Source organism: Pseudopipra pipra, chromosome 18 (genome assembly GCF_036250125.1).
Source record: "Pseudopipra pipra isolate bDixPip1 chromosome 18, bDixPip1.hap1, whole genome shotgun sequence".
Taxonomy (NCBI): domain Eukaryota; kingdom Metazoa; phylum Chordata; class Aves; order Passeriformes; family Pipridae; genus Pseudopipra; species Pseudopipra pipra.
The window spans coordinates 12219119-12241186 of NC_087566.1; the positions used below are offsets into that span (position 1 = coordinate 12219119).

The following is a 22068-nucleotide window of genomic DNA, read 5'->3' on the forward strand; positions in this document are numbered from 1 at the left end:
GAAAAAACATGGGGAAGGGGAAGGCAAGCTTTGACTGCTGCATAGGAGAGCCTGGCACTCATTCTCCCTTGTAACTTGGTGCTTTTTAGTCTCTAAAGGCACCTTGATACTGTGCTCATTCAAATTATTTAGTTACCATTTAATATGGTGACTTTATCATAGATTGCACACAACTGTGGAGCACCTGATTTCTGTGGAAAGAACAGGTGGCTTTTATCATTGGTCACTGAGGGATGTCACAGAAATGTTCTCCTGAAAACATTTGTTCCTATAGAGAAGACTTCCCCAGGAAATAGAATTGAATATTAGTCAGCTCCACTGAGCTCTCCAGCCAAGGTTTTGAAAGGGCAGATGGTCAGAAAACCATCAGTGTTCTGCCTTGTAGGTGTGTGCTCAGGCTCACACAGGGGTGAGAACACTCCTGTGTGCCCACGTCCCTCTGAGTGAGCCATGGCAAACCCTGCCTTGGGACACTTCAGTCCCTTCCCAGCAGCTCCTGACCCTTGCTCTGTGTTCACCTCACTAGATAACCTCTCTTTCCCATATAAATCCAACATCTGTTGGGCTGGGAACGGGGGTCATTTGTTCCTCTATTTTAATTTTTCCCCACACCCTTTCCTCTTTTGGAGTTTGTATTTTGAAGCTCAGTGCCAGTCCCGTTTGTTACTGCAGGAGCAGCTGTGGATTTGTTTGATCAGGGAGAAAGAGGAGCTCAGCCCAGATGGTTCTCTGTGCCCCATCTATTTGTTTTGGCTGTGTGTGTCACAAATTGCCTTCGAGCTGTGAGATCCAGGTGAAAGAAGCTTGTCTAGGGCAGATGCTGGGAAGCTGGTTAAAGGTTAACTGGCTTTCTGTCTTTGTTGGCATGACTGTGTTGTAAGAATTTGCTGATGGTCATTGATCAGGGAGAAACTGTTGTTTACAGGGCTTTTAGGAGAAAAGAGGGGTAGTGGACAGGGGTGATTGGGACACCATGAATAGCAATGAGTGCTTTTGGGAGAGATGTCTCCAGATGAGCAGGGAGGGAACAGGCTGATTCCACACAGTGCCACCAGCAGACCCAGTTGTACAGGGAAGCCAGGAACTGGATTTCTGACGTTCACCTCTTCAGGCTAAATCCTCACCGTGCCTTCCCTCCCAGGCTGGCAAGAACAGCCCCTCATCCCTGTCTGGCTGAGATTCCCATGGGAATCTGGAACATGAAACATGCTGCATTTGGGTGCTCTGGCTGTTTGCTGCATGAGCCAACCAGGCACCTCCAGGAGGCTGCAAGCCAAAGGGACTCCAGTGTTATCTGTGGGGAGGAGGAAGGAGCTGCCTAAAAATAAAATAGGGTTTCGGGGAGATGGGTTAGATGGAGAAAAGATCAAATGTGTGGAAAGGCTGAGGCAGCTGTCAATCCAGAAAGTGTCCTAAATCAAGGCAGAGATGTTTATGTGCGTGAATGTGATTTCTGGCTGTCTCAGAGTAAAAATTAACTATAGCTGGGTCACCCAAGGCAATTTCCCAGAGCCATTCCTGTCCCTTCCCTGCCTCACTGCACGCAGGCAAGAAAGAAGCTGCTGATGCTCAGATGTGAACAGTTGGTAGGATGGCTGGTGAAGCTTTCTTAAGGAGCTTTTTGTATTAAACGTGCCCATAAACAAAACAGTGAGACTGCCATAGGGATGAGATTAATGGGATTCATAATCCCTATAAACAGATTTGCTGAGCACTGTACTAATGTGGAATTGTTAATTTGCCTTGCCTAATAAGTGGTCTGCACTTACACCTCTGCATTTCTGTCGCTGAGGACAGGACTTGAACAGTGCATTTCCTGGTCATGCTGACCAATACTGGGAAGTGCCTTGAGAGTGTAGTGGTTTCATCTTGTCCTTACCTGAGCTGAAAAGACTGGGAGCCTGTGCCCGCTGTGAGGTGGTGCAGGCAGTGTAAACAAGTGACAACCAGAAGCAAAGCTGGAGGCAGAGAAGGAAAAGATTTACACAAGGTCTGAAACAATCTAAAACCAGTCTAGTCCTTGTCAGATGGTGCTTTAAATATGATTAGTTAAATGACCTCAATCTCTCTTTTTTGTGGGGGAGGAATCACACTGATATTTCTGGTGGCTTCTCTTGTGTGACCCCTTTTAAAACTGGGCAGCTCTTGGTAAGCAGACTCGCCACCAAGAACGTGTACTTTGTGTCAGAGCTGTCTCTGGCAGTAGTATGGGTCCCCTTGGACATCAGATCATCTAAGGACCATAAAATCTGATTATCTGCTGTCTGAGCCTTTGCATGAATCTTCCAGCTCTTTACGGATGTGATGCACTGTGGAGCCAGGGAGCAGGGGAGTGACATAAGAGGCAGTGCAAGTTTTTCTGCCCAGTCTGGCAGCTCTGAAAGAGTTAACCTGCCTGCTTATGTCCTTGTCCCAGCTAGCTGTTAGGTGAAAAATTAATTTCCAAGTCTGGTGTACCAAGTTCACTGCTTTAATTCTGAGTTAATTCTGTCTGCATAAGTACCAGGATTATGTGTCACTTATAGCAACTGCCATGTTGTGGAACAAGCCTTGAGGAAGACTAAGGAAGGGATGACTTTATACTTAGAACTTGTTAGGCAGGCTACTCTTTTGTTCCCAGATCTGTTCCTCTGGACTGTCCTGTGTCCATGGGGACAGGAATTCCTGGCAGTGGTAGGTTTATTCTGCTGAGACTGGGCACAGAGATTGACTTGTTGCTGTAGTCAGTGACTTTTGGACCAGTGTTTGTGGGTCTCATCCTGCTCTGTTGGCAGCAGAGAGAGAAAACATCCACAGACAGCTAAAGAAGAAGGTTCAGGGGTTGGTTTTTTGTTTGCTTGTTTCTGGTCCTGGGGCTTTCAGGTCCCCCAAATGCAGCCACTTCGCTGTGGGAGTCTTAGCAAGCAGAGGGTATTTGCAGCAGGTTTTCAAACTTTGCCCTGGAACTGCTGAGCTAGAAACATCATTGCTTGTTTATTTTTTTCTTTCTAACATATCTGAATCCCCTTTCTGCACCTCCAGGTCTCCAAGGAAAGGATTCAAGGAACAGAGCGGATACCACACACCTGCTATGAAGTGTTGACTAGGCAGGGCTGTTTAGGGAAGGTGTGAATGTCTCTGGCCCTCTTCTGTCTGAGTACTGGGCTTTTGCATCCAGCCTTTGCCCAAGCACAACAAATCCAGTGCTGAGTGCTTTTGGAAACACCCCCCTGCCTGCTTTTCACATGCAATTCACTTGTGGGCAGCCAGCACCGAGTGGGATTTGGCAGGGTTATGCTGAATGCCTTTGTTGGCTCAACATATTTCCACTGCTGCTGGGGACAAACTAACAGACTGGCATGATTGAATTTGTCCAATTGTCTCTATATATAGAAAGGACAGACAAAAACAGAACCAGTTACACCAATGCAGCTGCTCCACAGTAACACGAGAGGGGGACTGAGGGTGTGAATTGACCTGCTGGTGTGTCTCCTGTTCTTGGGGAAAGCTGAGCTGTCAGTTCTGCATCCCTGGGTCTGACAGATGGATGCTGTCCTGCAGGTAGCAGCTGGCTCTGTGTACCTCCAATGGTCTAGTTGTTACCTGCTTAAAATGTGCTTTTTCTGGTGCTTTTCTTGGGCAGGGTGTGTCTGCCTGGAAGGTAGGCTTCAAGTTAAGTCTTTAGCTTCCTAGAAGAAGGGATTCCAGTGGCATTTTTACTCTCTTACAAATGGTTGTGTATTTTTTTCCACGATTCTCAGAGCAGCACTATTTATTGAAAGGAGAGGTGAGCAAAGTGTTTGAAGGTCCTAGTGCTTTATGAAATGCTTGGTGACAGCAGGAGAGCAGTGGGCATGTTACTACAAGCCTGGGAGCCATCTGCCAGGAACAGAAGTGTGTGACTCATTTGATTAATAATAAAGTTATGTGAAGATTCAGTTGTTTTTACCAAATTAATGGTGATCCATGGTTATCTGTGCTGGGCACTCACTAAAATGACTCTTCCCCCAGTACCTGTATTAGAGACCAGCCTATCATGGGCTCTAGGGAACAGCCCTAGTGAAGGAGAGTGGTCTGGGTGTGCAGGAGCAAGTGGGGATAGTGCTGAGACAAGCAGAATGTGGAGGAACAATAACCCTAGGGGGATATCTCTTGAACTTGTACAAAGAGGGGGGGAACTTCATTGAGGATTTTGTTTCTGTCTGAGCCAGTGCATGGAAACCCTCTCTAATGAGCTGGGCTTCATATATGAGCTGCTTTTAATATATTCTGTCTTTATTGCCAGGAAAATGTCTGACAAAACAGTGTTTGAAGTAGATCAGAGCCTCATTGTATTTGTGAAACAATCGAGTTGTTGGGACAGGAAATGACCAGAGCACAGAGCCAAGGCTTGTGTCTCTCTGATGTGAATGAGCCCTGCCCTCCCTGTTCTGCTCCTCCTTGTACCTTGTGTCTGTCAGGCATATTTTTCATCACACAGAGCAGTGTGGCCAGGCCATTTGGTGCAGTGTGTGTTTGCCTCCTTAAAGTTGGCCAGAAATTACAGACCCAAGATCTGCAAGGGGGAAAGGTGTTAAAATGGAGTTTTCCTGAACCAAATCAAATTGAGTGGAAGCAATTGGAAGTTTTGGTGCAGTTTGGCATCTGTGTAACAAGGTGCTTTGCTAAAGAACATTCATTTTGATGGGTTGTGGAGAAAGTATTTCTGCACCTTCTGTTTGGGTCCTTACTGTGTCTGTGAATGGCAGAGGGTGTGTTATTGCAGAAAAGACAATCAGGAAATCTTTATTTGCTTCCTTTAGGAATCCATTAGCACTTATTGGTACAAATCAATAGGAGAGTTGTGAAGCTTTTGTTGGTAAGGCTGTGTAAAAAATACTGTCCTGATGAGTGCTACACAAGTGTGTTGATATTAGCAGCTTTTGAGACTCTCCTTTGCATTCTCTTGAGGTTTTTTTACTGAGCTCTATTATCCTCAATTTTCATCTTCAGCCAGAGGGAGCAGGTGATGTTGAAACAGCATCTTATGTGGCTGCTTTTCCAGCCATGCTCTGTTAGTGGTATTTTGATGGCCATCTGCAGATTGGCTTGTCTGATTTGCCATTTTAAGCATCTTAATTGACCTTAAATGCTTCTAATTTAGAAATAGAAGTAGGTGGAAGGCTCGAGGGCTTTTAGAGCCTGCCCTGAACATCAGGAGAAGCTGCCTGTTGCCTCCTCATTCACGCTTTCCTACACACTCTGCTGCACCAATAATTGATTGCAGATGAATCTCTCTGATCTTCCTCCCCTCTTTATGTGTGCCTTCATGTCTGTGTCATGCCAGCCAGCCTGCTCTGCCTTTAATAAAGAGACTCAGCCTAAGCAGAAAAGCTTGAGACACTGGGGTTAATTTACTGGCCTGTATTATTCATTGCATGAAAACAAATGGAGAACTTGTGTTAGCAGATTTTTACGTGTCTGTGCTTCTCTACTGGTGATTTTATTTTTAACCTCAGCCATAAACCTCTTGTGCCAATCCCCCCCCTCCCCCTTTTTTTTTTTAATCTCATCTCTCGGAATTTGGAATCTTGTCATCCAACATCCCACGCAGTTGTGTGTATTACTGCACAAATAAAACAGGAGCTGTGGCTGGAGACCTTATGGCTCCCTGGAATTAAAGTAGGAAATCCCAATTCAGTTGCTTTTTCTTCACATTCCCAGTCTCTTCACAGATCCTCTTGCCCATCAGCAGGTTCCCTGCCCCTCTTCTAAATGCCCTGCAGCATCAATCCATGTTCCCAGCAGGATCTGCCATTCACCATTTGAGGCTCCTCACGTATGCAATTATTTAGTCTTCTGGGGGAGGCTATTAGGCCAGCTCAAACCTGAGCATCAGAGCCCACTGCAGTGAAGCTCAGCCCTTGGAAGGGGAGAGCAGGACAGAACCAGGTCAGGGACAAAATGGCAGCAGGCTAAAATACTGTATTTTCACTCTGGCACAGGGCTGGCTTTTCAATCTAAAGCAAGCTGCAGGTTCTCATTGTCTGTGCTGGTCCAGCAATTGAAAAGTGTCTCTCTGCTCATCAGAGCTGCTGTGAAATAGAAATGTTAATCCCTTTCCTTCACTGTCAACTCCTTCATGTACTGGTTTCTCTCTCCCATACAGGCCAGCAGCCCACAGGATCTCCGCCTCTTCTATGAGAAAAACAAGATGCTGATGCCCAAGTAAGCATTTTTCCAGTGTTGCTGCTTGTAGGCACTTGTTTACCCTGTGTTTATACCTGTCCTCACATGCTCCTGGCTTGTCACTCAGGGAGGTGACTAAAATATTTGGCCACCTGCCTTTCCCCATTCCTTATACCAGCAGTGATGTGGCCCAGAGAAAATGAGGCAGCAGTGGATAGCCAGAGTTGGTGTTCTCTCTCTCTGCAGACACTGCTGCTCCCCTACATTGCAAAAATTCAGGATTCTTAGTGATTCCAAGAGCCAACTGGTGGTCTGGTTCCACACATGGCTTCCCTGAGGCTGAGAGCCTTGGGAATAGCTCATGGCAATTCTGGAAACGTGTGAGCAGCCAAACTGCAGTCCCTCCTGTAACCTGCAATACCTGACTGCAGATCACATTCCCATTTCTCACGTGTCAGGGCAGCAACTGCTTGTGTCCATCCTGCTCTTAGGGGGAAACACTATAACCTCCATGGAAATGGACACTGCTGCAGTTTCCAGGGGGAAGAGAACTGCTTTCATCCTAACAGGGTATATGTTACCTCGCTGCTCAGTGCTGTGATTTGTCAGGGTATTTTGGTTTTGTTGCTGTGGTCTTTCCTTTTGATCTCTGAGCTCTTAAAGCAGAACCTCATGCCTGCTCTGAAAACCTCAGCCTGGTACAGAGACAGGACTGAAGTTCCAGATAAGATATCCAAAAACTGGAAGGTCTTTTTTAAGCAGAAAGTTAGCTTCGAGTTGGCAGAGCTGCTAATGCAGCCACATATGCAGAAAGTCAGTGGGTTGCTGTATGTGGATTTTTCTTTTCCCTTATCAGTTCAGACAGCTCCAAAAGATAACTAGAAGGGACTGTCAAGAAGTTGGAGCTCTTATCAATGACTTGTGCTTTCCCTTTAAGTACTTCCTTTTTTGATTTGGGGAGAAGGCAGATTTCTACCAGCATTAACTCTGGGGCATCTGCATATTCTCCTGGGTTGAACTGGAGGGCTCGAGGGAGTAAAACACCCAACGAGAACAATTTAAAGCAAAAATGTCACCACATAGTGGGAGCTGAATAATCTGTGTGAGCAGAAAGCAGACCTCGTGTTTTTCCTAAACAGCCCAAAACATGGCTGCTCACCTTGAGGCAGTCCCTCTTACTAAGAGAGAAATTAATCCCTACAACTAATCAGCTTCCTTGTGTCGATCCCGCTGCCCTGCTGTTGTTTGGCTCGTGGTGCAGGTGAGGGGAGAAATGAAACTGGGCTGTAAGAGGAGAGCGTGTCTGTGCTTGTAGGGATTAGTCCTTCTCCTCTGAGTCCTTTGCACAGCCTGCATTCACCATTTTCACTTATCTCCACTTTGGAACTACCACACTCCTCCAAAATTTAGGTCCAAGCCCACTGTTTTTTTTTTTGCTGTGGATGTCAGATCTGAAGTGGCCTTTGTGTAAATGGCAATTCCCAGCTTTCCAAAGTCAGTTTGTCTCTGACATGGGCTGCAATCTGTGCTATTCCTGAGTAAACATGAATAAACTGCTTGAGAGCCCTGCCAGCACAGGATGAACCACAAAACTACTCCAGAGACAACCTCCTCCAACTGCAGCAGTGCCAGGATTTGGTTTCATTTTCCTTGGGGCTCAGCAGGCTGGCACCCACTTCCCTGCCATGGCTATGGAAAGTGCCGTGTTTTGGCTTGGGAATGGGGTAGGGAAGAAAAGCTCATTAAATGCTCCCCAGCAGTCCTTGCCTACCCAGCTGCTGCTGACAGGTGAGATGCTGTTCTGAGCATTCTGGGGAGCCCATGCCCAAAGGCCTCACAATTTTAGCAGTGCTGATCTTAGTAGCTAACGTTCATCATGCTGGTTTGCATGGCAAAGTACATCCCAGATCATGGGGGAATAAGGCAGATTTGTTGCTTGTCTTTAAAAAGGTGGCCTTAGAAAATAATACTTGGAAAATAGAGTAGCAAAACTTGATGCTTCAGACGTGGGAGATAAGAGGAGACAGGCTGTTTGCATCATCTTCATCTGTGTTGTGCCATCTGAAGTCCATGGCTTGACCTGCCTGTTTCTTGGCTTTGAAGCCATAGCAAGGCTAAAGCCATAGCTGGGAAATGGACTCATTTTGGGTGAGAGCTTTGTGTGTCATGGATAAATAAATGATGATGATAACACCGCAGGACTGCAGGTCTCCAGCACTAATGTATTTTTGAGGAGACTGCTCACTGTGGTACCTTGGGTTATTCCATTACACAGTGGGCTTCCAAGGACACTTTCTTGATGAGCTTTTTTGTGCCAGCTTCTGTTTTTACCCTGTCTCTGGCAGGGCAGATTGGTGGAGATGGTGTAGGAAGGGTTCTTTCTCCCAGCATCAGTGGGGCTTGGCCTCAGGGCCGTGAGTGATGCCAGCCCAGTGAAGGGCAGCCCTGCCCGAGCCACGTGTGAGATACTGAGCAGCTAAAATTACTGTGCTGGGCACACACAGGCCATTACCTCAGCTGACCCCAGTGTGGGGAGAGGGAAAAGCCTGGCAGAGCGTGGGGCCATGCTGGGCACAGCCATGATAAACAGAGTTAATAGTGAGGGGAGCTGGAACCACCTACACTCTAATTTGGAGAGCTCTGCCCCAGCCTGGCTACTAAAGCCCCCAGCAGCACTTCTGGTGATGGAGGGAAGTCAGCAAAGCTGAATCCACTTAGGCAAGAGCTGAATTCTGCTTTCCCTGCCTTAATTTGGTCATTTATTCCCTGCATCTTGCAGTCTGCTGGGGTTGGGAAGAGCTGCCCTGGCCTCTTCTCCATCTGGCTGTGGGGCAAGGGAGAGCACAGTGATTTACCAGCTCTTTTGTACTGTATGGAAAAGAGTGTTTTCTTCCTAACTGTGCTGAAAAATGGGGTGATAGCTGCATGAATTTTAGCTTGCTTGGGTGGCAGTTGCTCACATCTTAGTGGCCTCCAATTAATAAATGCTGTATATCAAGGAAGCAAATAGACAAAGGTTGCTTGCCAGCCTCGCATAAGCTGCACTGAAAAACAAATGGCTTAATAAAATGGTAGTAATTGGTGATACATTTCACCACCAATGTCTTAATTGGAAGCTTCCCCTTGGAAACTGCTTGATTTTAGTGCCCTCCTTATTCCCACTAGCACAAGTGGAAGAGATTTTATTTATCATGTGCGAAATACTGCACGCTAATGGGCTTAGCTGAGAACCAGAGGGCTGACACTGGCACCACTGTGGAAGGGAAGGATCTGCAGGTGCTCATGGGAGAGGCCACTAAAGCAAGGTTAGCTGTAGCCTGAACAGTGGCAGTGGGGAGTGAAAGCCAGAGATGCAAATAGAGATGTTTCAGTTCAGCGTCCCTCCAGTGAGCTCCTGGTGTTCCTGGCCCAGCAGGCACACGGAGTTTGCATTTGCCAGTTGCCTTCCTGAATATGTAAAAGCAGTTTAAGTAGACTGCAAGTGTCCCTTACTTTGCTTTTGTTTGCAATCCTAGCATCCCCAGGGAGACATCAAGCCACCTGAGGCAGCTCCTGCTGGGCCTTTTGCAGCGTAACCATAAGGACCGCATGGACTTCGGTAAGACCTCCTTCCAGTTTTAGTTCTGCTGCCTCTCTGTGTGTCTCTTGTGCTGTGGCACTGCACAAACATCTGTACTTCTGGCTGGTGCTGGAGAAGCATCCAGACACCTGGATCTCACGTGTGCCTTGAGGGTTGCATAGTCTTGGGGGTTTTAGTACCTGTGATGGAAAGGCCCGTGCTGATTTCGGTACAGTTTTGCAAACCTGGAGATGTGGCACACCTTCAACCTATGTTTGTTACTTGTGTTCCCTTGTTTCCTGGCTTCTGCTTTTGTAATCTCTCTAAACTTTGATTATAAAATGTGGTATCTTGAGCATCTTTGTTTTCTCTGGCATAGCTCCTTCCCAAAACTGAAAGCTGCACCCATTTACTGAACAATTCAGTCAATACCCTCCATTTCTCAGGGTCTGCCGTGATGATTTGAGCCTGGAGACCATAGCTGCTTGCAGACCCTTTCCTCCTTCTCCAGATTTCTGTGGAAGGAAGCCGTGGTTCTTATGAGGGCTCAAGCTGGCAGTCTCTGGGCCTGTGTCTGTCCCCTGTCTTGGCTGACATGAAGATTTCATTCTTTTTTTTTTTTTTTTTTTTTTAATTCCTTCTAAATTAAGAAGAGTCACTGTGAGCCAGGTGGTTCTGACTTTGGCAGCATCTTACAGATGTGTTTTAGCTGAGCAAAAGGGTCTGAAGAACCTCCTAGTAAAGCCCTGCCCTAGAGGAAAGCAGGCAGAGGTGGAGCCTTTCCTAGAGCCCCTGAAAGGGCCAAGTCATCTAAAGGCAAAGACATCCTGAGTGTTTTCAGGATGTTGCTTTTTAGTCAGACTTGGGGTAAAAGAGTTTGATATTTCTGTCTTTTGGGCATTGGTTTTTGGTTGGTTATTTGTTGCTTATCTGCTCAAGTGGATTGTTCCCTGCTGGGCAGCATGTGCTAGCTGATGAAGAGAAATTGTTTTGCACCCTCTGTTATTCTTTTGGATTAGAGATGCCAGGAAAGCCTTTCTGGGGACGGTCATCTGGGTGGATTAACAGAGGCTGATCATAATTATCTAGTGATGAATGTAAAGAACTGGTTACTGGGGTGCAGAAGTGAGAGAATGAGCCTTTTGATAAGGGAGTTGTTGAAGCTCCTGGCAGACTTGGCTTGGATAGAAGCACCTTGCAGTTTTATTCCCTGCAGATCTTCTGTCTGGCTGTGGATCTCCACCTCTTCTATCATGGTGCTGTGCACTTAAAAAGAAGGTATCCTTGAGGTTCTTGACTCCCTGCTGTCAGAAATTGAGTCTGCCAAACCTTTTTAGACCCCCATAAGCTGTTTTTGTACCTCCTGGGAGTAGACTGTATGAGTCAGTGTCTAACACTTAGAAATTTGAGATAATAGATTTTGATATCACTCAAGACAACACTTCCAGCACTGAGATTACTGGCTACTGCAGGATCCTTCTCTCTATAAATTGTCACATCCTTGTAAAATATAATTGTTTTTAAGGGGTATGTGAGAAAATAATCTGTAGAGAAGCCTATATGTGAGATATTCCTTGTGCTTTATAGAAGGCAGATCTTGATGAGTGTGTGGCATCTCATGACACATTCTGGTATCTCCTGTCAGCTGAGAGGAAAGCAACTACCAGAATTATGATTTATTTAGACCAATCCACTTCCCCACTATCCAGTTGTATACTTGGTCCCATCCACCTCCAGATGATGCCCCTTGCCAAGACAGCAACAATACGTAAATGAGAGCACTTCTCTGTGCCCAGTTAGTGTCACCTTTTCAGCTACTGTGTGAGCCCAGCTGTGCACAAGCTGTTCATGTCCCGTGGCTCTGGATCCCATCCAGACCTCCCCCTTCCCTTAGCTGGCTCCCAGTGCTTTGTCCTCCCCCTGATGGCTGATGGTCAGTGCCTTTGTTCACTGCCCTGTACCCTCCAGCACTCTGTAAGGTGAAAATTGAAGATTTGTGAGTGCTGCATGATTCCTGAGCCACTCTCCCCAGAGGGGGGGTTTCCGGCTGCTCCTTTTCCCCTGAGGCCCTCTGTAATCTGCCTCTGGAGATGTGCACAGTGCCCTCCACGGAGCTGCCCCAGAGTTTAGTTGAGTCACACAACAGCAGCACATAAGCTTGAAACTTCATTTACTTGTTGTGTGTCTCAGCTGCTGTTCTACTAGGAACTGGTGGTCTTTGCAATCTCAAGATTATCTAGAGGAAAACCAAGAGGGTTTCAAGTTGCAAGTTTCCTGCTGATGATTACAAGCTGGGTTATTTAAATTTTGCTTTGCAAGCACAACTAATAAGCAGTTTGGAGCGGGGAGGGGGAAAAGTGAAAGAAATCATCATTTCCACCCCCTCAGTTGAGTCAGCTTGGCTGAGGGATGGTACACTCCTCTAGAGGAGCAGTCTGAAGAAGAAGCAGGAAACTCCAGCAGCTGAGCAGCTCCTCCAGGATGGGGATGTTCTCCATCCACAGCAGATGTAATCTGTGAGATGCCAGCTTTCCCTGCCAGAGTGTTCCATCCCTTTTGTTGTACTAAGCCCGCACTCAGGCTGCAGGACCCTGGCATGGTGAGACAGGGTCTCTCAGGCTGGGCAGACAGGGATTGTTTAAGATTAAAAAGCAGACAAAAAACCCAGTTGCTACTTTCTGGAAAGCTCACTGGCCAAAGAGGAGCTGTTTACAGAAGGAGAAGTTTGTAAACCTTGGGTGTTGCAACAGGAAATCCATGCTGGGAAAAGAAGTTGAAGTGCCTGCAGTTAGCTCCATAATCAGTGTTGATCCATGACTAACATTCCCAAAAGGCTGAATTGCTGATTGTGATAGGAGAGAACTCTGGCACAGAGCTGCTGCAGTGAATCAGAGATGAAGGAATTGGGAGAAGAAGCTACTTGTGAGGACAGGCAAACATGTCCTCATGTCTCCAGCAAGCCAGGACAGAAGCTTTTCTTGGCCTGGATCTGTGGAATGTTCTCCCTTAAAGAGGGGAGGAAGCAGCAGTTGTGTCTGGTGTGAAAGAGGGGGAGTTCTGGGCTGTGATCCTTTCTGCCCTCAGTGTGTGCAGGGTTTGGGTCTGTGTGTGATGGAAGATCACTCAGTGGAGTAATCTTTTTGTCCATCATTCCTCTTCAGTGTAGTGAGTGGCAGTGCAGTGTGATAAATACAACTCCCCTGGATCCCTGCAGTTAGGAGGACTCACCATCCTGATCAGCCAGGGATCCAAATAATTTCCCATCCCTTTTATATGAGCGGGTCCTGCATCCAGTCCCTACCCTGCAATCTTGACCCCTGCTGTATACAACTGCAGTCAGCCAGCTTCCAAGGTTGACTGGATTGCATGGAAAAATCACTGTAAAACGCCGTAACTTGCTATGCTTTGACTGCTTTGTAAACTTCTTACAGTCATTTCCTTGCACTGAGTCACGGTTCTTGATTTTTTTCAGATGAGTTTTTCCATCACCCATTCTTGGATGCAAGTGCCTCTATGAAAAAATGTAAGTATTGCATTTTCAATTACAACTCTTTTTGAACCGTGGCCGGACTTCCTTTGCTAGTTCAAAAGGAAAGAAAAACACTGCTTTATGTTTCCTTAGTTATTTAGGCAGGGATTCAGTGTTTGTTAGTGTGTCATGTCCAGATTTCACCATCAAAATGTATTTAATTTGACTGAGTTATCTTCAAAGGGATGATTAGAGGGCTATTTAGAAACCTGAAGTAGAAGCAAATGTAGCTTTGAAATGTATTCAGCTGCTTTGTATGAAGTGCTTGGTCAGTGGGGTGCTTGTAGATAAACAGGATTATGTATCATGGTCTTGCTTTTCATCCTCATCTGTAGGACCACTCAGGATTGTGAATGGTGCAAACTGACACTCTTGGCTGTGCTTGCCAGGTGCTACTTTAGGTTGCCTGTGCAAAATGGCTTTGGTAACCAAACCATTTTTCATCTTTTACCTTGAAGTTCTTGATAAATCTTTTTGTAGAAGGGTTACCTTTGGATACTCTCTGAGAGCTGGTCAAAACAGAGTTCCATTGAAAGTTCTCTCTTCCCTCTTTTGATTCATAACTTTTGAACATATTTCCAGCCACATGTACTATGGTCCAGAGGTTTGTTTTCATTGAAAGCAGTTCAGAATTCCTTCTGGTGTGAGGGTATCGTAGTCCTCTGGCCAAGAGAGTTGGCTTAGTGGAATTGTGTAGAGTTGTCTTCTTCTGGAAGGATCTTCCTGGACCTTTAATCTCCTCAGTAAATGACAGAGCCAAGAATTTTCATCAGTGATTGATTTGGGGTGCCCAGTGCAAGGGCTGGAAGTTCTGGAGGAAACCTGTCCAGCACAAACACAGAGCCCCTCTTGGATGTGTGCCATGGGTGGACACCCCTTGTCTGATGTCCACGTCACTCCTGACAATCTCTTGCTTTCCTGCTGCCAGAGCAGGACTTCTCAGTTGTTCCTGATCAGATTTTAACTGTGCACTCAGGTGACCTTCCTGCGGGCAAGAAAAGACGCTTCTGGTTTAGGGTCGCTTGGAAGGCAGCCAAGGCCTTGTCTCCACCTGCACCAGCAAGATGTGGGGCCAGCCCTGCCAGACGGGGCTGCTCTGCCGGCAGGAGAGGACTCTGCCAGTGTGGGACTGCTCCTAAGCCAGCCCAGCTCTTGGCACCTGCTGCACTGCTGCTGGGTGGGAAAAGCCCTCCGAAGTCTGATCCCCCTGTGGGCAGAGGATCCCGCCCTCAGGATGTTCCTGCATGCCCACCAACTCATCTCCTACCTCCGGCCATTCCGCTGCTTCACTGGCCAGGGGAGCAGAAACCCCCCTGCAAACCAGAGAGGGTTCTTCTGACTTGGCCCCAGTTCCCAGCTTGTGCCCGCTGGCTGTGCAGGAACCAGAGGTGCCATGATGAGCAGGGGACTGTAGCTCAGCCTTTGCCCCCAGCTGCACCAAGGTTAACAGTGTGGGGTCAAGGGCCAATAAAAAAAGCCCCTTTACAGGCAGGGGCCTCCAGACCTCTCTGCTGTCCTGCTGGTCCTCGCCTCCAGACATATGTCCACAGCCTGGAGTTTTCTCCAGGCAGGAAAGACTGCTACTGGTTTTGAAAACATGGGGAGAAGTACCTCTGCATTGCTGGAGATGTTGGAGTTGTTGTGCACAGAAACCTGCTACTGGAGGAGATAGTTCTGTAGTCTGATGTGAGGTCTCTGCTGCTTCCAGATGGCAGTGATGGGTTAGAGCCTCTGGGAAGTGTGCTCAAGAGCCTGGATGAGAAAGGCTGCCTGTGGTCCTTTTGATTTCTGAATAGGTGAGAGAAGAGCCAGTGTGTCAGCAGAGGTCGGGGTTGTGGTGACCTCCATAAGAAAAGCTCACCTGAGATGTGTGGAATGCCACTTGACATGGCAGCGTGCTTGACCCCTGCACAGTTGTAGCTGAAGTTGGTGTCTTGGCAAGGCTGCAGTTCTCAGGGGCTGCCTCCCTGGCTCTGCATGCTGAGCCAAGAGTCCAAAAGCTTTATTGTGCTTCTTCGTCTCAACATGTGGCTCAGCATCACCAGTGTAGGAAGGATCAAAGAGGAGAAGAGATGCAGCTGCATCTGAATGATGGTGGTCGTGCTCAGGCTGAATTAGAGTGCTCAGGCTTCCAGTGGAGAACTGGGGGAAGGAACAGTGTGCCTCATCTTTTTGTTCTCCTTGAGAGATGACAACTGGCCACCAGTGACTGCAGTGGAAGCAGGACTAACTCACATCCAAGTGTGCAAGGATCTCTTAGGAGTGTTTGTTGGATGATCTGTACCAGGAGTAGTGACCACTCTGTGATGAACACTCTGAGACCTCAGCTGAGCTCAGGGACCCAAAGTGCAGCCTTTGCCCTTGCAGTTCAGAGGTGCCTGCACTGCACATGCAGGGAACCATGTGTCCATCCAGGTCCCAAACCAGTTTTCAGGTGTGGCACCTCCTGTCCAAATGAGAACATTTTGCAGGATGAGCAGAGTGTGCTGGTCTCTGTAGGTTTACAGACACGTCTGCCCTCAGGTGACAAGGACAGAACAGGAGAGGTGCCACCAGCAACACAGTGATCAAAAATGAAGTGAGAGCCACAGGCTGTTCATTCTATGTGGATCTCTGTTAGTACACATGGAATTGTAAAGAATTTTTTTAATATAACACAATTCTGGAAAATTGGGAAATCCTCAAATATGGGTCATTCTCCAAGTGGATAATTTTGAAGTCGCTTAGACAGGGGGATCCCCCTCCTTGAAATACATTTGTGTATTTTGCAAGACACTCCAGCAGAATCAGCATTTCTTTCAAAAATCTTTCAATACATTTCTGACAAGCACACTCTCTTCACTGCTGTTTCAAGGGACGGTTGTTCTTATGTCCCTCCTCTCATCTCCTTCCTTTAGTGGAGCAAGGACTTAAGTCTGCTGCCACCCTGGGTGTACCTCAGAGCTCTGCTCACAACAGGCTTTAGCCTGGAGAGTGGATTCAGGGCCTTGGGCTTTGTTAACTAAGATGTATACTTTATTTTTTGTTTATTTATTTATAATTAATTTTGTATTGTGGGGTTTGTACCTGTGACTAAGCATGTACTTTAGATGTGCAAAAATTTATTAATAAAGTGTTTAAAATACAGTGTCTAGTCAGAATGTCGTCTGTCTGTAGCCAGGCCTGATCAGCATATGGTATTGGGGCCGTGTGTTACAGTAATAATGCTTGAGAAGGCTTAATTAGATGCTTGTGCAAGTCTTCTCTCAGTAAACACACTGTAATTGGTACCCGTGCAGAATATTTTGGAGGTTTTTCTGCTCCTGCCTTTAATGAATGGTGAGGTGCTGCCTCCTTTACACTGAGTTAAGAGAGCATGAAAGGTGAGCTGCTCTGGTTCAGAAGTGCACAGGTGGTTCAGTGTCTGAAATACCCGTCTGGCTTAACTTGACTTTTACCATCTTTGTAATCTTATTGTACACAAAACAGGTGATAACTAGCAAAAAATCACCGTGACTTGTGCACATAGAAGGTTTTAATGGTGCAGATTTTTAAACTCTGAAAAGCAACTTATTTGCCAAGTCCTTTCAGAGTTTGCACTCAAGTTATTGCCTTGTCAGAGCTTGCAATTAAAGAACTTCTTGGTGACTGGTTTTAATTGAATCCAGTTAATCAGAAAAGTGCATCTTTCCAGTGCGTGTAGAACTCAGATTCCAAATAAAGCTTTTCTATAAAGCTTGAGGGTCAGATATTTTTAGGATAATGGAGCCTCTGGTAGGATGATGTGTCAGAAGTGATTTTTGCAAGCGTAGGATCCAATATCGAGATCTACACAGCTGGAGCACAGGCTTGCCTTTATGGCTCCCAGCTCTCCCATTTGGAAACCAGTTGGCACTGGTTACACAATGTGCAGGATGACTGTTTTGTTGCTGGAATGAGTTGGAGAGGACAATTATGAAAACAGACTTATTTACATTACAATTACAATCCAGCAATTTCTGGATTTGGGTGGGGGCCTACAATTCATGTTAACATTCCCTGCATTCAGACTCAACTGAAAACATGATGAGCCAAGTGTTTGCACCCTTTTTAATTTTAAACTGGGAGTGCCTGGGTGTGTGGAGGAGATGGAAGCAGGCCTCTTGCTTTCAAGCTGTCCTACATGGCTGACACTGAAAAAAATGCCCCAGCAGGGCTGTGGAGGTCAGAGAGGGTTTGCCAGAGCCAAACCTCATGGTTCTACATGCATCAAAGTCCACCTGGAGTGTCAGGGCCTTCAGAATTGGAGCTCACAGCATTACAGTGTGAATTTGGGGAGTTCAAGGGGATTTAAGTAAGAACAGTGATTAACAGAGGCTGTATCTCAAGGAGTGCTTCATGCAGCTGAGTTTTGAGTTTTCAGATGGTAGTGGCAAAGTCTGCCTTCATGTCTTCCCTCCTGATTAATGAAAAGCTGTCTGAAGCAAATAGACAAAAATAGAAAAGTCTCAGTTCCAGCCAGGTTTAAATCAATAATCACAGGACCAAAATAGTCTGGAGGGGACCTTGTGAGAGAACTGAAATGACTCTTAACAAAACTACTCATTCCAGGAAAGACAAATGGTGATTCAAGTCTTGCAGCCAGCACATGTGGATACAGTTCAGAATTTGCTTATCTTTTCTTAAAAGCACCTTTCCATAAGAGGAGAGTCTGTCCGTACATGGGTGAATTGTTCTGTAATAGCTGGCAGGATTAAAAGGGGAGGATTTTTTCCCCCCTGTCAGATTTCTGGTATTAAATATACAGGGAAGGTTCTAGGGATTGCTCTGCAGGCTCTGTAGGAGGATTGTGGAGATCAAAAGCAGTGTGATTTAGGCAGGACAGAGCTCTCCATTTTACAGGCAGGTTGTCAGACCTCTGTGTGTGTTCCCTGAGTGCAGGGAGTGGGAAGCAGCTGGGCTGGCTGTGGGCAGAGTGGCTGCCCACAGAGCCCCTGACTGACCTCCCAGAACACCCATCATCAGGGCACCAGTCCCTGCTCCCTTACCAGAGCCAGGGCAGTGTGTTACAACAGCACAGATCATCAAGTGCACAAAATCTAGTGTAGATTGGATACAGAAGTTAAAACGTAGCCTCTCACAAAGCTTTGGGAAGATTTATTTCCTTACAGATCTACCCCTCAAACTGGTGGCAGAGTGAGCAGTGCCAGTGTGGCCCATCACAGGAGGGTGTGCCCTGCACACCAGCCTGTCCCAGCCATCCCACTGGGGATTCCCACTGCACAGCCCCAGCACTCTGCTGCATCGGTCTCTATTGGCACTATAGCAACCTCTTTTGAAAAATATTCAGGTTTTGTTAATGTGTGCAAAGGCTGGAGATCACAGTGACCCTGGTTAAACCATTACAGTGGTCAATTACTTATGTTAAAATATATATTTTAAGTCTATGCTGCTTTGGCTTTGGTTTTTTGTTGTTGGATCTTGTCACATCTCTCTCAGACTGAGGAATTCAGTGTCTCAGTGATTGCTCTCTTTGTGCTGAGAGACTCTGGTCCAGTCATCCTTTAACCTTCTTTGATAGGCTGCATGGAAAGCCTGCCTAAAGCCTTTTATTGAAAGGCATATTTACCCATTCTTTTATCTTTAGAACACTGTTTCAACAGTTAATTGCAGAGAGATAGACTTTTATTTTTCTAGCATGTTGAATAGAGTAAGTACTTTGTAGTATCTAATGGGATTAATGACAGAGGTAGTTTTACTTCAAACAGAAGCATTCTTCTTCCAGGTGTTATTAATCTTCCTTATAATAAGTATGGAGTCATTAGCACAGGTCCTGTAAAGGTAGAAATTTGAGACAAGGTGCTAATTCTCTGCAAGGATAATGGAAGAGCAGCAGAGTGTTCCTCTCCTCACTTCAGCATTGCCTCTGATCTCTATCTTAAGTCATTCAAATACCAAAATGGTTCCAGTGTAAAATCTGACTTCAGGCTGCCTTGAAGTGGGGATTTTGGGATCTTCTGTGTTGTTCAGTCTTGTATGTGTGGACTGGAGAATTTGAACCACTAACTACTTCAAAGTCCTTTGAAGAGCCAGTGTTACCTTTGACTGTCTCCCTCCTTGGCTCTTCTAGGTTATTTACTGAACCTCACTTACATAAGTCATTGGAGTTAAATAAATGTTCTTTTCTCCTGTGATGCCTTAATCATATTTTCTGCCTGAAGGTCAATGCTAACTAGGCCTTTCAGAGTGAGCTTTAGGTCTCTGTGAGAGTTACAAAAGCCAGTTTGACAATGAAGGAAATAAAATGGGCAGTTCTGATATTGAACAAAAAACCATAAGAGGAAGGGATGCAGGAATGGCCTGTGCTGTGGAACAATTTCTGTCCAAAGAGGTAAATAACCAAAACATCTTTAACTTGAAGAAGTGACCAAGGGAGAACATGCTGAGCTGTAGGAAACAATGCTATATTTCCTTGAGGAAACCCCCTTGAGGGTTTTTTGGTTGGCTTTTGGGGTTTTTTTTTAGTAGCATGTGGCCCAAGTGGCCATTTGGGCAGCAAACACGTGGGGCTTGAGTAGGCGGGTGTTTGCCTGGCACACATCTCCCCACATCTGATGTGTGTGTGCTAAGCCCCGAGGTCTGATGGGGAAGAAACTGTAAGGGTATGACTTCTGCCCCTGACATGAGTAACTCAGTCTGCTTTGCTGTTTTATCTTTCCCTTCATTTGCAAAGACTCTTTGGAGGATGTTTATGGCAGAAACTACCTGGGTAGCACCTTGGTCAGGTGTCCTGAGACCTGTGGGATGGTGCACAGAGGGAGTGGAGGGATGTGAATCACATAACTGAACAGAAGACTGATTCCATTTTGTTCTCCTTTAATTGACCACATCTGATACATGATGGTACATGAGATAAACCTGATGGGAAAAGATGAAAAAGACCTTTTGTTATTGATTGATCTTAGTTTGACAACTTCTTTTGGTTTTGTCTTTTGCTGGTTTTAGCTGCTTCCGTGCCAATGCCTTCTTATCCCAGTTCAGGCTCCGGTAGTTCCTCCAGCAGCTCTTCCACTTCCCACCTGGCATCACCTCCTGTAAGTACAGCTCAGAGCATGCACTGCTTGTGTTAATGGTCTCCCTGCTTGTATTTTTGAAATGAGGTCTCTGCTTTTGTTCTCTTCTGCTACAAGTCACCGAATACTTCAATTCTGCCTGGGCTTAGTTTAGAGTTTGGACTGTGGAGGTTGGCTGTCTCTCCACAAGACATATTTCAATGTGCCATTGCCTATTACATGAAACACCTTTATGAAAGAAGTTGGTATGAGTGACACAAGCTTGTCTTGGCAGAGATGGAAGGCTCTTTGGAACTGAAACCAGTTGCTAATTCAGGGTATTGCACTGATTTCTTGGCTGCAGGTTCTCTGTTTTCAAGCAAAGTCTCTGCAGCCTGACAGCACATCCACCTTCTTTGCAAAGTGACCCTCCTTCTTTCTAACCAGCATTCCCAGAGAGACATTCAGCAAAGCTGTTTGCTCAGACCAGACCTGCCACAGTCCAGTGGTCTTGTGAGACATGATCTGAACTGATGGTTTTTCTCTCTGGTTACATGAAACGGTGAAAACTTTTCTGGAGGGCAGAATGTTAGCTGACCATTGAAATGACATTCCTCCAGCTTGTTGAACTGAAAGCTTGTTTTGGGAGGCTCTTGGTGAAAGCTGCCTTTGACTTTGAATTCAGGAATGCTGGTGGTGTGATGGGTAAGGGAAGGGAGAAGGATGGAATTTTTTCCTCCTTGGCATGACAGCTCTTTTAGTTTGTTCTCTGAGTTTCCCTGGTGTGGGAAATGCTGAGAGGCACTAGCAGAAGGTGTTGTAGGTGCTCACAGTGTGGGCTGGACAGAGAGGACAGTTCTGCTCTCCTCTGAATGTTGCATAACTGTGTCCCCAGGAGGTTCTTCCTCCCTGCAGCAGCCCGGGGTAAAGGAGGGCTGAGCCCTCCTGACCATAAGACTCCAGAAATGAGCAGATGGTGTGAAAAGCAGACTGACTCTCCTGAGCTTTCCTGGTCTGTGAGTACAAAGTCACTGCCAGACTGGGAGGAGGTCCCACATTAGAGGTGCACTGCACCTCTCCTGCTCTGCCTTCTGCTGATGGAGGTGTCCTGGCTCAGCCTGGGAAAAACGCTGTGTCTCCAGGGCAGAGCTCACAGATTGGGTGGAAAAGAGACAACTTTGACAGCTGGAAAATTCCTTCTGCCTGTGTGTACTGCATGTACAGTGAGAGGAGAGTCTGGTACAGACTCTGGTACAGCAGGAGAGTCTTTGGAGGGTGAGCAAGGTCTCAGTGGGGTCCAAGTTATTCACAAAGTGAAAGCTGATTCAAGTTTTTCTCAGCCCAGAAATGCATGAGGATAAAGATTGTGATCTGCTCCGTGGGCAGTTCAGCTGCCTTAAAGCTTTCTTAAACCATCCAGCTTCCTCCATCTGTCTGCAAAATGAGAGGATTGTGGGGGCTATTCATGATTTGGCTGAAGGAAGCAGGAAAATGGGACTTTTTAGGGACCCTCTTGCCTCTGACGGCTGTGAGCTGTTCCTCTACTGAAAGCTTAGTCTCCTTCAGGCCTTTCTTTAACTCTTTATCAGCACCACAGTGAAACAAGATGGTCTTGAAAGTGCAGGAACACTTATCTGCATGTTACCAAGGGCTTCCTGCAAAAGCATGAGTACAGACCAGATGGTTAATGTTTAAGAACAAACCAAAAAACGTAACTCAAAATAACAACCCAGAGTGTCTCTGAGAGCTCCTCTCAGTTTCCCAGCCATACTGGAGTGAGTTGGTGGAAAATGCGTGGTTGATGCAGAAAGGGATGCAATACC

The 22068-nt window shown here is 46.3% G+C and overlaps 1 protein-coding gene across 8 annotated transcripts in view; it reads left to right on the forward strand.

The window, feature by feature from the left end:
* ULK1 (unc-51 like autophagy activating kinase 1) overlaps positions 1 to 22068 on the forward strand; it is a 94651-nt gene that overhangs the window by 46256 nt on the left and 26327 nt on the right. For all 8 annotated transcript variants that reach the window (XM_064675239.1, XM_064675237.1, XM_064675233.1 and 5 more), the window contains exons 10-13: positions 6128 to 6186; positions 9663 to 9745; positions 13179 to 13229; positions 20199 to 20287. In XM_064675239.1, the coding sequence (XP_064531309.1) occupies positions 6128 to 6186; positions 9663 to 9745; positions 13179 to 13229; positions 20199 to 20287 (282 nt within the window). The remainder of the gene's footprint in view (positions 1 to 6127; positions 6187 to 9662; positions 9746 to 13178; positions 13230 to 20198; positions 20288 to 22068) is intronic.